This window comes from Amblyomma maculatum, chromosome 1, assembly GCF_055883805.1.
Source record: "Amblyomma maculatum isolate TAMU_Amacu chromosome 1, ASM5588380v1, whole genome shotgun sequence".
Classification (NCBI taxonomy): Eukaryota; Metazoa; Arthropoda; class Arachnida; order Ixodida; family Ixodidae; genus Amblyomma; species Amblyomma maculatum.
The window spans coordinates 41,859,397-41,875,441 of record NC_139344.1 but is presented as its reverse complement, the minus strand read 5'-3'; the positions used below and the strand labels follow the sequence as shown (position 1 = coordinate 41,875,441).

General features: G+C 50.0%; 1 protein-coding gene across 1 annotated transcript in view; it reads right to left on the bottom strand.

Annotated features, from left to right (window-relative positions):
* Window positions 1-7,574: 7,574 nt before the first annotated feature.
* LOC146202200 (N-acetylated-alpha-linked acidic dipeptidase 2-like) overlaps window positions 7,575-16,045 on the bottom strand; it is a 38,353-nt gene continuing 29,882 nt past the window's right edge. The window contains exons 17-18 of the mRNA XM_084584244.1: window positions 10,107-10,202; window positions 7,575-7,779 (exon numbers count right to left, since the gene is read on the bottom strand). Of these exons, the coding sequence (XP_084440370.1) occupies window positions 7,575-7,779; window positions 10,107-10,202 (301 nt within the window). The remainder of the gene's footprint in view (window positions 7,780-10,106; window positions 10,203-16,045) is intronic.

Here is a 16,045-nt window from a genome sequence, read left to right as displayed (position 1 = left end):
ACACCCTCGTGAAGTCACATTCATACACGCACAAGGTTATATTTTCTCCAGCTGGCAACCAGTTCGCAGGATCGAAAAGCCCGGCCGCGGCGGTCGCCTTTTGTTGGAAGCGGAATGAAAAACATTGGGGCACACCCGACTCCTTTATGGATCCTCATTCGTGTTTTCCCTCGCTTAATCACAAATCGCTTGATTTGTGGAATTTGTGGGTCCTGTTATAGGTTCGATTCCCATCTGACTCGCCATTTCAAAGGAGGGGCATAAGTTTGTAGCTCCTGCCATCTTGGCCAAGTCATGTGGTCCCGTGACGTCACACAACCCACCGACCAATCGGCGCTCGGCCACAGTCACGCCCGTAATTTTTCACGCGCAGCGACGACGCCAACGACAGCACTGAAGCTTCCGGAGAAGGAGGCCTTCAAATAGGATATCATATAACCGCTTATAGCGGCGCCACCGAAAGCCGCCTAGCAGTCGCTTTGAAAACTTCTTCCGGGATACGAGTTGCCGCTGCTCATGAGTCGCTGCGAGAACTGCCGACGTTCGCGGCGGCTTTTTTTTTTTTTTGTTTCAGCTCCTGCTGATTTATTCTACGGTGGCATGAAGCATAAAATTAAGGTACCCCTTTGTGTATAAGCGAAAACATTGCTGGCGCTGCAGCCAGCTAGCAACAGGTGGGGTTACTAGCTGTCTCCCATCCATCCATCCATCCATCCATCCATCCATCCATCCATCCATCCATCCATCCATCCATCCATCCATCCATCCATCCATCCATCCATCCATCCATCCATCCATCCATCCATCCATCCATCCATCCATCCATCCATCCATCCATCCATCCATCCATCCATCCATCCATCCATCCATCCATCCATCCATCCATCCATCCATCCAGATAGATAGATAGATAGATAGATAGATAGATAGATAGATAGATAGATAGATAGATAGATAGACAGACAGACAGACAGACAGACAGACAGACAGACAGACAGACAGACAGACAGACAGACAGACAGACAGACAGACAGACAGACAGACAGACAGACAGACAGACAGACAGACAGACAGACAGACAGACAGACAGACAGACAGACAGACAGACAGACAGACAGACAGACAGACAGACAGACAGACAGACAGACAGACAGACAGACAGACAGACAGACAGACAGACAGATGAAGCCATATCATTTGTAACGGGCAGGCACCCAACGGTGCCCGGGCCAGTGTAGAGAAATAAAAAAGGAAGAGAAAAAAAAGGGGGTAGCGTTGGGCGATAAGTTTGCACTTCACTCTTCTTCAACCTCCTGGCTTCGCGTCGTTAGACGCAATTCTCCACCATTGAGCCAGTTGGTGCTTGGTGCCTTGGACTGCACTCGTTCTGGTGGTTGCCGCGTCCTCGTCGCTCCCTAGAGGGTCGTGGAACTCGAGCGCACGCGGAAAGGTGGTGCCATCAGAGTACCTAGTGCCATTAGTAGAACTCATGAGGTTCTAGGCCCAGGAATAACATGAAACTCGCAAGTGAACTCAGTCGAGCTAACGCTCTAAAATAATTTATAAACCATGAATACTTTCTTCAGCAAACGTAAGAATCGGAAGCAGACATAGAAGAGCCCGAATGGGGTGACTAGAGTGAAATATATTGCTATAGTGTGCTCACTCTGGCATCGTACAGTGTGAAGGCCATCAGAAAGGTGCGACGTAGTGATGCAGTAACCATAATATGGAGGGTAGGATCTCGAATTTGTCTAGACTTGAACAGGAAATGGAATCAGCTGGTAAGAAAACAACCCATCCACAAATTATCGATGAGAAGGAAAGTAGAGAAATTCAGGATCTCGCTGCAGAACAGATATTCGGCTTTAACCTAGGGGAATAACCGTAGTATACAAGCCATGAATGATAATTTTATAGACATAATTTCGGAGTGTGCAGCAGAAATTAAAGGGTAGGGTAGTTAGGATACATACCGGTAAACGATCAAGGAAACAGAAGAGCTGTTAAGTAACGTGAAACCTTAACACTCTTCAACACAACAGCCAGAATAGAACTGGATGACAGAGCTATCACAGTTAGTGAATGCAAGGTAACTGACATAAAGAAGTACCTATGGAGAAAATAGAGCCCTGTCCAAAAAGGGAAGTAAGCCTGAAAGCTGCCAAGGTAAAGTGAATACAGGTAGAACGAGAGGAAGAAGATGGCTGCACGGTATGAAAGAGACTGAACTGAGGCTCCCCCCCCCCCCCCCCCTTCTACCCGTGTTCAGTCTCTTACTGACCCACTGGCATAGAAAAATAAAATATGCAATAAGACACGAAGATGGCATTACCTGTCTGGATGAGATTAGTTAATAAGCCTGAATAGTTCTGCATAGATCTATACAGCAGCCGAAGTAATCAGAACATGTTGGTAGGGCTCAGTACTGCAGGGCAATTAGACACTGCTCGTAACGACGCAGGAAGTAAAAAAAGCCTGAGAGGACCTGAGATGGGGTTAGCGGCCGAGTTAACAAAACATCAGGTAATTGCAAATCTGTTGAATGAAGACAGGAAAAAAAAACTGGCCATCCTCTATACGCATTGATGATAGGTAATGATTGATGAAGAAAGATGATAGATTTAGCATTAAGAGACAGAAAGCGAACAGAATCAGAGAACTAACACGAGTTAATAATAGAAAGCAAGAAGATGGTTTGGTTTATACAAAATCTCAAAGCAACTCGAGGGTGCGGAAATCCAGTAAAATCGCCGTCGTTGGTTTTATTAACGAGGAAAGGGATGTCAGAGAGTTTGAAAAATCACAGATCAATCGACTCACTATCCGTTGATTACAAGGCACTACTAAGGTGATCACTAATCGAATCGGGACAACATTGGACTTCAGTCAGTCTGGCGGGCTTTCGTAAAGGCTACCCGACAGTAGATCACACCCACACCCTCAACCAGGTGAGACAGAAATGAGCGCTGAATATAGCAACCCTTATTATAGTATGCATATATTACAAGAAAGCATCTGACACAGTCGAAACCGCAATTGTCATGGAGGCATTTCGGAACCAGGGTTTAGAAAATTCATACGTTGAAATACTGGAAGATATCGATACAAAGGCTGCACAGAAGCCGTAATCCTTCATAAAGAAAGTAATAAAATCACTATACGGAAAGGTGTTAGGCGGGAGGACAGGATCTCGGCAGTGCTATTCACCGCTACATGGTGCATTAAAAGATATGATCTGGGAAAAGTTAGGAATGAGATTTGATGAATACCTTAGTAATCTGCTATTCGCCGATGACATTGCCTCACTAAGTAACCCATGGGATGGATTTCAAAGACAAAGAGGTTCAGTAGGTCTAAAAGTTAATACGCAGAAAACCAAATTATTTAATGTTGAACAGCCTCGGAAGGGAACCGCAGTTTGCAGTAGCTAACGAGAAGTGATGGCAGCGGTGGAGGGAATATGTGTTTCTCAGCACAGGCAGTGGCTGCCGATCCGGACCACAAGAGTGAAATTACCGGAAGAATGAGACTGGGGTAGTAAATGTCAAGGTCTATGTGTTGTTCTTTTTTCCTTTTCTTTTGCACCTCGACTCTTAAAGAAGCCCGTCGATTTGGCGGGTGACGTGTAGTTGACAAAGACACCAAGGACGACAAACACGAAGCAACAAACGAAAACTTAACTTTATATAACATTAATAACAAACAAGTACAGGAGCGCATATACTATCGAGAGATAGGCTACTGCGCTTCTATAACAGAGTGACTTAATACATGTGCAGCTCCACAAGCTGCCACTCCTATACCTAAGCTCATAGCTCTCACGACTTTCACTAAAGCCGGGGCCTGTCTTCATCCGCTGTCGGAGACTAGTGTTAGAGTTTGGGTAGCGCCTGGGTATCGCACCGCTGCCGCCAGTTGTTACATGCGGGTCGCGTTCCCATCGGTAGCGTTGGCCTGGCGGCTCCGTGGCTCGGCGGAAGGCATCAACGGTCCCAGCAAAGACGAAGCGTCTTCTAACAAAACAAACGTTTAATATAACATCATGAAGGAACGGTCAGAGAAGCTAGCCCGGAGAGAAAACTGACACGTTCACACAGCTGGTGTCTGGCGTCCACTCTGCGACGTCTCCCAAGTAGTCTCTCTCGCAGCGGAGTCTGCCGCTGCTTTTTATAGACCGTTTTACCGACAGCAAGCAGAAGAGGAGGAAAATATCCTCTAACCAGATTCCTTGCGCCGGCCCATTGCTGCCAGTACCGAGTGGGCTGTGCATTCGCACGCTTCATGCATAGCAGAGCGGCCTTGCACCTCAGTATCATTGTCGTTTGAGAGACTTAAATACCTTTATTGGCTTCCATTTTAGTGGTAATGTAATCTGGACAGCAATGAATGATCCTGGAATGCACAAACAATGAGAAAAAATCGCAACATGATTGCCGAGAGCGTATGCGGGAAGCATGCATCGACATTCCGAGTTTGGCTGTGATATGTTTTTTGCTTCACCGCTTTCCAGTCTATCCTGATTAATTTCGCATACGAACGTTTTCTGTAAGCCAGATAGACTTAGTACCAATGACGAACCCACGAATATGATGCCCATTTCACTTCCTACGCCGTAGTAACCACGCACGCCGGGCAGGCCGTGCCTCCCCCAAGCCCTCCGCGCCAACTATACGGTGGATCTCTTCCGCCAGCGCAAGAAGAGCGTGCTAAAATCTGTTCTTCACTTAAACAATAAGCCAACAGCAAAGAAAAAAAATATTTCTTGCGGATTTCTGACCCATACCGTGTTATTGATAATTGCAATACAAATAAATTACACAACACATTGCGGCTGGTGCAGCGCGTGGGTCATCATCTGCACACTGGTCCGCTGCCAAGCCGTCACCGAAATTTACATCTTTCTTTTACTGATACTATGGGATCGGCGGTAAGGCAGTTCCATCAGAGACCATTTACACTAGCGCTGAGCAATTACAAAGCGCCGTCGGATGTGCCTTCGATGCGAAACAATTTAGGCCTAGCGACGACTAGGGAGTAGCGCTTGACGAGAGTGCCGTAGTCCGCCGCTTTCGTAAGAGCTGCTGTATGTGCTGCGAATTTGTCGTCTTCGTTCATGGTGCAGCTGAGAGTGCAAGTTTTCCAACGTTTTGCTCAACAATACGTCGTGCAAACGGTGCTGCTACGACGTACGGGACGGAGTATATACTATGTTGTTGCGCTGCAGGACGAACATTGAGGCTGCATAAAAACGTCGATGAATGGTACTTTAGACACTACTTCTTTTATGTGCTGGTCTTGAACCGTGGTTTAACTTGAAGGTATACATTGTTGAAGACCGACAGCTCGATCGTATATCGAAGTGGGTCGCACTTACGTTAAATCAATGTGGCGACAACTGGAAAGCGTCTTTCGTAATATCTGCATTCCGTGTTCGGTGGCTGCCCGTACGGTTCATTCGCTGTGTGTTTGTATGTACAGTTATCATTGGGGCGATCATAACATATAATTGAAAATACATTTATCGTGAAAGATACAACGGATACACCCTCACTGCGGAAGTGAAGCGCAATCCTTCGCAGTCACTCCGGCCGCTAGTGCTGTTTCCAACAGCTGTCGCCATGCCAAACGGATGGTATACGGTTTGCTCGCGCGCTCAAACAAAACACAAATAGCACCAAGATGTCGGATAGCTTTCACGAGCACCGCAAAACAGCACCTTTACACTACCGCACCGCAGCATCAACACGAACAGCACAGCCCAAGATGGCGTCAGGAGGAGCCGGAGCAGACTTTTCCAGTTTGGCTCATACGGGGCGCCACCAACAAACCAAGATGGCTGCACCCAGGAATCGAAACTAAAAAGGTCTATACGCTTGTCAGTTCTGAGGGAAAGGGAGAGATTTCATGTCCGAACAAGATGAGATGACTCAGTCCGCGGTGTCGCGACAGACATCTCCTCCATCTCCAGCAGACGGGTGAGGGCGACGCACTCTCCCTCGAGCGCCGGGCTTGGCCAGCGTTTGCACACACACGCACGCACACACACACATTACGGCGCGTGCATCCTTGGCGTGCCGAGACACGCCCGCGGGAGGAAGCGTTGGGCGGCCGACCGGACGGCGCCGAAATGGCCGAAACGCTCGCTGCTTTGCCTGATGCTGCGCTGTGGCCGCGTCGGTTGTCGCACATGTCAATGGCGAATCGTAACACTAGCCGGAACCCGTAGCCACGGCGTGGCGCGTTCTTAAATAATCATGCCCGATTATTCTAGAAGGGGAGGGGGCGCAGACAGAGCGCGAATGCCGCAGCCTTCGCGAAGCTATGCACCTCTCCTCCAGCCTGTAGGGTCCTCGGATTTTCCAGAAGCCATGCTCCGCCCGCGCAGCATTCTCAGGGACACGATGAGAGGAAGGCCCGGTCCATGCGGTGGGATGCAGACGCTGACGGCTGTACCTTCTCCCCATTCCAAAAGATCTTCGCGGCTTCCACCGCAGTCTGTCGCCAGGCGGCCTCGCGGCCGTGTCCATTAGAGCGCGTAATCGGCCGCGCTTTTTTCGGAAAGTTTCTTGATCTTTCAATCTGCGCCGCTTTCTCCTGCGGGCGCTCTAAACATCTCCCCAGTACTATTCACAGCTTGTTTAGAGGAAGTATTCAGAGACGTGGAATGGGAGCAGTTAGGGATAAGGGTAGATGGAGAATACCTCAGTAATCTGCGATTTGCTGATGACATTGCCTTGCTAAGCAACTCGAGGGATGAACTCAAATAATGATTGGTGACCTAGACAGGAAAAGTAGAAAGGTAGGCTTGAAAATCAATATTCAGAAGACTAAGGTAATGTTCAACAGCCTCGGGAAGGAACAGCAGTTTACATTAGGTAGCGAAATACTGGAAGTAGTAGGCGAATATGTCTACTTAGGACAGGTAGTAACCGCAGATCCGGACCATGAAAAGGAAATAACAAGAATAAGATTGGGATGGAGCGCATTTGGCAAGCACTCGCAGATTATGACTAGCAGCTTACCGGTATCGCTCAAGAGGAAAGTATACAACAGTTGCATCTTGCCTGTACTCACCTATGGGGCTGAAACGTGGAGGCTAACCAAGAGAGTTCTACTCAAGTTGAGGACAACCCAGAGGGCTATGGAACGAAAAATGGTAAGGGTAACATTAAGAGATAAGAAGCGTGCAGAGTGGGTCAGAGAAATAACTCAGGTTATCGACATACTAGTGGAAATTAAGAAGAAGAATTGGGCATGGGCAGGACATGTAGTGCGAAGAGAGGATAACCGATGGTCGCTTAGGGTAACAAACTGGATTCCAAGGGAAGGAAAGCGTAGCAGGGGGCGGCAGAAAGTTAGGTGGGCGGATGAGGTTAAGAAGTTCGCAGGGGTCAAGTGGATGCAGCTAGCACAGAGCCGGGTTAAGTGGAGAAATATGGGAGAGGCGGTATAGTCATGCTGATGATGATGATGAAAGGTGCTTCATGATCATACAACAGTGTAGCAGAACGAGACAGAGCAATCTTCAAGAAAAAAAAAAGCACCGCTCAGCCGGCGTTTATTGCCGGAGCTCAGATCAGACCATCCGACTCGACGAAGACGGTCGCTTGCAGAAGGGCATAGGCGGCCAGAGAGATGTGCCTCCGCAGGTCTTCGGCGGCTTTTCCTTCGTCCCGGTCGGGCTCAGCCATTTTCAGCCGCTCCAGCTTGTCTCGGACGACCGGGAAAGCCACCATCCTCTCGTGGTTGGAGTCAGACTGGCCGAACACCACATTCCTTGGGAGGAGAAAGAGCGGAGTTCACGTGACCCATAGACCCCAGCTCCCAAGCGCAAAGACATGCAGCGTAGATCACATCATAAATTAAATAGAGATTTGAGGTACAGGGAAGGGTTAATAGGTCTATTGGTACGTCAGCCAGCTCTCTTTCTCTGCACTACAAGAAAACGATTTAAGCGTTTTAAAGCATTCCCACTCTATATATTATGTTAAACAGAATCATAACGCAATGGCTCTAGACCATGGAATACTTTTTGTTTGGAAACCTTGGCAAGCCAGCAAAGGTGAAGTGGAGTACTGAAAGTGCGGACTGATGGAGGGGGAGCAGTAGGATATGGATATATGGACATATTTTCCTACTAAAGGACACTAAACAACGACCTTAGGGAACGCTTAAGTATCCTAAAGAATTGAAGCGATAACATTGCCGTATGGACAATATTCATTGTTGCTAATTAAGGGACTTGATTATTTGCTATTTGATAATTAGAAGTTATCATTTGGTAGTACTGGTTAGTAATGAAAAATTGTGGTGCTAAGTAGTGGTATTCATTCTAACTAAACGTTACTGTAATGGAATATGTGACAGCTGTTTATATTACTGTATGAGGCGGTCGCACGAGGAGTTTGCGTATGCTTGCTCTGTACTGGACGCCGGCCACGTATCACTTTCTAAAGCTCTTGAATCGGTGCAAAAGTGGCAGCCTAAACCTATTTCGCCGAATTTATTACTGTACGAAAGTGAAAGCTTTACCATCCCCACTGCTTGGAAGACCAGACGGCGGCATGCCATTTTACGGTACCATCGGCAGCAATACGAATATAGCGGTCGCATGTGGAAAGGGAGAAATGGGGCCCTTTGAAGCAAGCGCGCTTGGGGAATAGTGGCGAGAGCGAAGGTCGTTGTCCTACGCTCGCGCCAAGGACACTCTCTGAGCACGTGCTTGTGCGTTTCTCCTCGCATTCACTCGTCAGTGGTGATGTGCAGAGCGGACTGTCCACATTGGATTGGTCTGCGGTCGGGCGTCTTCCCCGTGTCCTCTGCCGACCGTGGCGCTTCCGCTCACGGCGGCGCGTTCCCTACAACCACAACGCCGTGTCGGCACGTGTGAGATGTTTTGAAGAAATTTGTGCGTCCTTAGAGATTCCAGCGTGTGAGTGCCGGCGCTGTAGAGCGCAATGTGAACAGACTTCTGCGGTCGTGTTCATGCTTTCGAGTTATCACATCTAAGCAGTCTTCAATGTTTCTGCCCTTTTTTTCCCTTTCAGGAGCAGATGTTTCTTAGGCCATCGTCCATCTCACCCAGCACTAATTATCATCTGTGAGTAACTGGTTTCTCGCACTTACAAAAAATGGGGCCACGTGCCCGCCGCCATTGCTGCAAGCTCCGACTGCATTAAATTCAGGGAAGTGGTTGCCAATGTCATGGCGTAGAGTGTGACATGATTTATCGATAATTAACTGTACAAATTACTGCATCTGCTTATCGTCGCCCTATAAGTCCGCCGATGGCTTTGGCATGTTCGCACAACATATCTCCATATATGCTGAATAAACGTTATTTGTGCAAAAGCACAAATTCGGAGGTTCAGAGCCTAGAAAAATCGTCTAACACACGCACACACACACACACACACACACACACGCACGCACGCACACACACACACACACACACACACACACGCACACGCACACGCACACGCACACACGCACGCACACACGCACACACGCACACACGCACGCACGCACGCACGCACGCACACACACACACACACACACACACACACACACACACACACACACACACACACACACACACACACACACACACACACACACACACACACACACACACACACACACACACACACACACACACACACACACACACACACACACACACACACACACACACACACACACACACACACACACACACACACACACACACACACACACACACACACACACACACACACACACACACACACACAAAGCCATTGGAGCGGAGCGGCTTCGAAACTGGTAATTTCTAGTGGAAAGGGAGTACGGAACGTCATAGCTATCGCCGCTGGCGATCACCTAGATCGCGTGTTAAACTGCAAGACACTCACTATGCACTACACGTGGTCTCCTATATTAACTTCCATCTGCGCGCAATGTGTTTTAGCATGCCCTACTCGGTTTAACTACGTTAAAACTCCATGGGTTTTTATATCATTACCCGGGCTCACACTACTACCTCCCATTTATCTGGGTTCTGAGAGCGTGACAATACATTATCTCCTTCCACCACACGCCACGTTCCAGTTCTGTGCACTCACCTCAGTTTTGACGTGGATGTGGTGTTATCCACTTCTTGAACAAAGCTGCGCTCCACGCCCATCATCTTGTCATTGTATCGTCGAACCTCGAGGGGGCTTAGAGAAGGAAAAGAAGAATAAAACGTTTGGGAGGACACTTAAGCCCCACTTATGACGCGAGAGCGTTAAAGGATGCACTTTGCCGCTCGCCTAATCATTAATCCCTTAATGTGCATCTCTTATCTCACACATATGCAGTATCCTAAAGTTACACACATCATGTGTGTAACGCATTACACACATGATGTGACAGACCACTGATATGATCGGGGGTTCCACCACCCGACATAGATACAAAGCCCCGGTTGAACCATGCCGTATAGAACTCGTCTGCATGGTCTAGAGATTGCGTGTGAGACTAGGGATCCAAGCTGTGTCTTGGAGGGTTCGATCCCCATCTCGAAAGAGCTACCAGAAATGACAGCTCCTGCCAACTCGGCCATGTCACGTACTCTTATGACATCATACCGCCTGCCGACCAGTGAGTGCTATATGAAAAGCGAATTTATTGGTACTTTTCGGTAGTTCTGACACTGCAGGGGAGAATTACCAGCCGCGGGGTAGAGCTTCAGCGCGAGAGATGGACGCCGGAGACAAGCGATGCCGAGGCGCTGTGTTTTTGTCTTCCTTACAATGCCCCCGCGCGAAGAAGTCGCCATCCTGGTGACAAGAGGGTTGTAGTAGGGCTTGAGGCGGTTAACGTGGACAATCTCGAGGCCGCGATGGCGGTGGTCGGAAGAAAGGGTTACTAGCTCGATGACGTAGTTGACAGGGGATGTGCGTTCCAAGACGCGATAAGGATTATTGTACTTGGCTCCAAATATGCTGGTGGCAGTAACGCAGAGCCAAACTAAGCTGTCGGCGAGGAACGTCGGAGCAGACGTGTCACTATCATGCTCATCTATGCGGTAGACTTGAGTGTTTGAAGTGAACGTGCGAGCTAGCTAACGACAGTCCTCGGCCTTCTGTACGACATCTGACAATGATATGGGAATGTCGTGTCGAGGGTACCAGCTGTTCACGGCCGTATAAGAGGAAGAAGGGCGAAAAACCAATTGTTGCTTGGGTGGCAGTGTTGTACGTCAACGTTACAAATGGTAGCACCTGGTCCTAGTTGGAGCTCCCTGAGGCAGATGTAACATACACTGCGAGTATGTCCCCAAGCGTACGGTTGAACCGCTCCGTGAGACCATTCGTTTGCAGCTGGGACGCAGTTGTAGTACGATGTATAGATTTGCAAGAGGACAGGAGCTCTTGGACGACTTAATACATAAAAACACGAATATTGTCACTCAGCAGCGCGCGAGGCGCGCCGTATCGAAGAACAAAGTGATGCAGTAGAAAATGGGCTAGCTCTCGGGCTGTGGCCGCTGGAAGTGCGGTGATCTCCGCGCAACGGGTCAGATAATCGACGGCGACGATGACCTATCGATTACCAGCAGCAGTGCATGGTAGAGGACCATAAAGGTATTTTCCCATGGGCGAGCTGGGCACGGTAAAGGGTGCAGAGGGCCAGGGGGTGGCAAAAAGTTACAAAAGGTACAAAAAGGTACAAGAGCGAATGTAGCGACGTACGCAATTGTACATTCGCGCCAGTAATACCTCTGACGAATCCAATCATAGGTTTTCAGCACTTCGGCATGAGCGCTTTGCGGGTCATGTATGATAATGGGCACAAACATCAGTGCGGAGGTGGCGCGGAGTGATAAGGAGCCATTTTCGGTTGTCTGAGTTGTAGTTCCTTCGGTAGAGAAGACCGTCCTGAATGGTGAAATGAGAGGCTTGTCGCCGGAGTGCCCGGGGATGCGTAGCCACGGAAGGGGTTTTAAGGATATTTAGCAAAAGAAAACCCAAGGATCCCGTCGTTGCTCAGAAAGCATATCCTCAATGGTGAGGGCTGTCAAGGAAGCTTGAGGTGGGGACGACGATGCAGGCGAGCACACCGGTGACCGAGAAAGAGCGTCGGCGTCAGAGTGCTTGCGGCCAGGGCGGTACACTATACGGATGTCATATTCCTAAAGCCTGAGAGCCCAGCGGCCGAGAAGGCCAGACGGATCCTTGAGAGGCGCGAGCCAGCAGAGAGCGTGACGATCGGCAATTACCTCAAAGGAGTGGCCGTATAAGTAAGGGGGGAATTTCGTGATAGCCCACAATGTAGCTAAGTACTTCTTTTCGGTAACGGACTAATTGGACTCTGCTCTGGTAAGAGCACGGCTTGCGTAGACTACAACGTATTCGGAGTAGCCAGGCTTGCGCTGGGCGAGGACGGCACCGAGGCCGACACCACTGGGATCGGTGTGAAGTTCTGTAGGGGCAGTCGGGTTGCAATGACGAAGAACATGGCGCAGCGTCGCGAATGCATCGCCGCAGACTGGCGTCCAAGAGGAGAGACTAGGGGTGCCTTTCAGGAGCTGTGTAAGGGGGGCTCGATGCAATCGGTGCAAAATTGCGAACGAAACGAGGAAGTACGAGCAGAGGCCTGCAAAGCTTCGCAGTTGTTTCAGAGTGGTCGGTTTCGGGAAGTCAGCAAAAGCACGCAGCTTATCAGGATCAGGTAAAGCTCCATCTTTGCACACGACGTGTCCGAGTATTGTGAGCTGGCGGGCACTGAAGTGGCACATCTTGAGGTTCAGTTCAAGGTCGACACGTGTGAGGCAGGTGAAGACCTGGCGAAGTCGAAATCCAGGGAGGAAAAGAATTCTGCGCCTTGCAAGCAGTCGAGGGCATCGTCTATTGGGGGGAGGGGGTAGACATCTCGACGAGTAATTTTCTTGAGGCGGCGATAATCAACACAAAAGCATATTGAGCCATCCTTCTTAACTAGGACCACAGGAGATGACCATGGACTAAATGATTTTATAATTACTCCGCGTTGCAGCATATCGTTGACTTCGGCAATAACACGTGTTATTGCCGAACAATCTCCATCAGCAGCCGTATCGCGTGTCCCAGACTGCGGGAACACGCGATACGGCTGCTTATGAAGAGGTGGGTGAGCGCCAGTGTCGATGAGGTGGGAAACGGTCGTCATACGGCCCAAGGAAGATTGTGGGGTGTCAAACGAGGATCAGAATTTGTGTAAAAGGGCTAGAAGCTGCTCGCGGCGGCGCGGATCTAGGGCGGTGTCCACAGAATGGTGAAAAAGGTCCACTCCAGAAGATCGAAAGCCACACGAGTTGGAGCCACAGCGGCAACTCATCCAAGGCGAACATCATCCAAGGCGAACAGGAGGACCACGGGCTCCAATGCGGCAAAGGCACTCCCCTTGAACCAACATAGAGACTAGAGAGGATTGGCGACAAGAATATGCTAGCGCCGTTGTTCATGTCCAGAACGGCAAACGGCAACGGTAAGTGACGGCGGCGGCAGGCAATGTTAGAGGGCACAAAGAGCACTGTGGTGATGCTGGGATAGGAAATCCCAGCCGAGAATGATATCATGAGAACGCATTGGGAGGACGACGAATTCGACGAGGTACAGGCACCTGCAATGACGACGCGAGTAGTGCAGACATCTGTCGGCTGTACACTGTGAGCGGACGCAGTATGAAGCGATAGTCCCGCGAGAGGCGTAGTCACCTTTCGGAGAGAGCGGCTGAGTTTTTAGCTGATGACAGATACAGCGGCACCGGGGTCGACGAGCGCAAGAGTATGAACACCTTCAACGATGCTAGCAATAACATTCGCAGGATGAAGAGGACTTTGAAGTTCTGTCGAATACGCAGTTCGTGCCTCGCGAACTGCGGCGGTTAGTTTTCCGGCTCGGTAGCGGGTCGTCGATGCACTGGCGAAATGGAGCGGCGACGTGGGGAAGGCGAACGACGAGGAAGGTAGTCCGAATGATTAGGGGGCGCTGTCGGCAGACCCGGTGGTACTGGGAGCTGGTGGGCCAAATAAGGTGGTGCAGGCTGTGCAGCAAAAAGCATAGATAAGCGGCGCCGGCAGTAGCGAGCTGTGTGCCCAGGGATGCCGCAGGCATAGCGAATAGGCCTGTTGTCTGAAGTGCGCCATGGAGACGAGGTCTGAGGCAAAGAAGGAGCAAAATCTATTGGTGTCGAACGCACGGGGGGCAAAGCATAGGCGTATGCCGGCGCAGGAGGTGGATTTGAATTGACTTCGGCATATGCGCGACGCAGTACTGAACAGGGGCCGGCGCAGCTGCTGGAGCGTAACTCAGCGGTGCAACGCCAGAAGATGGAATTGTAGGCGCAGTGAACTGCAGTGTGGAAACGGCCGGACCTGACTGAAGACAGGAATTAGGGATGGCTTTTGCGACTTGTCTTCGGATTGCACGGGGAAGGTCCGAAGCAAGGCCACTTGGTGACTCCGACACAGAGGGTAACAGAGACAGTTGGCGCGCAGACCTCCTCGCGTACAAAAGCCTTATTTGTGCGGAGAGGCCAGACGGGTCCCGCTTCGCGGCCAGTTCAGCTAGCGAAGCGTCAGGCGGGCGGCGAATCAAAACTCGCTCTGCGCAGCTCGTCATAGCTTTGGCAGAGGTCGTAGACTTCATTGATCGTAGTGGGACCCTTGGCGATGAGCATGTTGAAGGCCTCGTCATCGATTCCCGCAAGAACATGGCGTATTTTGTCGGCTTCGGTCATGGTCGGGTTAACGCGGCGACACAAATCAACAATGTCCTCAATATATTTCGTGAACATCTCATCGGCCAACTGCGTTCGGGACCGAAGACACTGTTCCGCGCGGAGTTTGCGAATGGCAGAGCGGTCGAAGACCTCAGAAAATTTGGTTTTGAAGGTAAGCCAGGTGGTAATGCCTGACTTGTGGTTCTAAACCACAGACTGGCTACATCGTTCAAGTAAAAGATGATGTTGTTGAGCTTGCGATTGTCGTACCAGTTGTGACGGCTCACCTGTTCCTAGGCGGACAACCAATTGTCGACGTCGTCATCGTTGCTACCACTGAAGGTAGCTGGCTCCCGTTGACATGGGGTACTAGTGCAGGTGACGGGCGGAACGGGGTGCCATGAGGTCGGCTCCGTCATTTGGGTGGTTAGCGTTCGCTTGCGAAGCTCTAGTGCGAGAGGGGAGCTGGGAACCTCGGATGTACCTCCACCAAGTGAAAAGAGGATTTATTGGCTTGATCTGACGGCTAACGCTGCCAGTACTTATGACACAGCAGGGGAGAATTACCAGCCGCGGGGTACAGCTGCAGCGCGAGAGATGGACAATGGAGGCAAGCGATGGCGATCGCGATGCTGCGCTGCTTTCTTCTTTGCCTTCCTTCAGCGCCGCGGCATCGCGGTCGCCATATTTGTCTTTTTCAGCGGCGATAACCATCGCTTGTCTCCGGCGTCCATCTCTCGCGCTGCAGCTGTACCCCGCGGCTGGTAATTCTCCCCTGTTGTGTCAGAAGTACTGGCAGCGTAAGCCGTAAGACCATGACAATAAATCCTCTTTTCACTATAATATCAGCTGCCAACTACTAACTGCCGGAAGATTGCTCGTGATTTTTAGCTCACTACGCTGACGACGCTGACAACGCCGACGCTGTTCTTTTTTTTTTTTTTTGTAGAACAGGGTGACATTTCGGACTCTGTGAATCTATGAAGGTGCAAGATGTCGAGGAGGCCTAGAACCATGGTGTCACTGTGCCATCATAACTTAGGGTGGGAGTCAATCCCAGCCATCAAAATCGCTCTTCGGTCGAGGAGCAAGAAAATTTGCTCCTCATTGCCGACTGGAATTCGCCATTACAGAAGAAGCATGCTGAGAGAATAGGGTAACTAAGGTGTCGGTATGATGTCAGAAGTTCTAGGGACAGTTGCCCAATTGGGACCAGTGCTGCGCGGCGATCGAGCTCAAATTGGGCTCTAATTCTGATGGCAGCGGAACAGAGCCCAATGAAAAGGATGGTCTCCAAGATCAGAGAGAGGAAGGT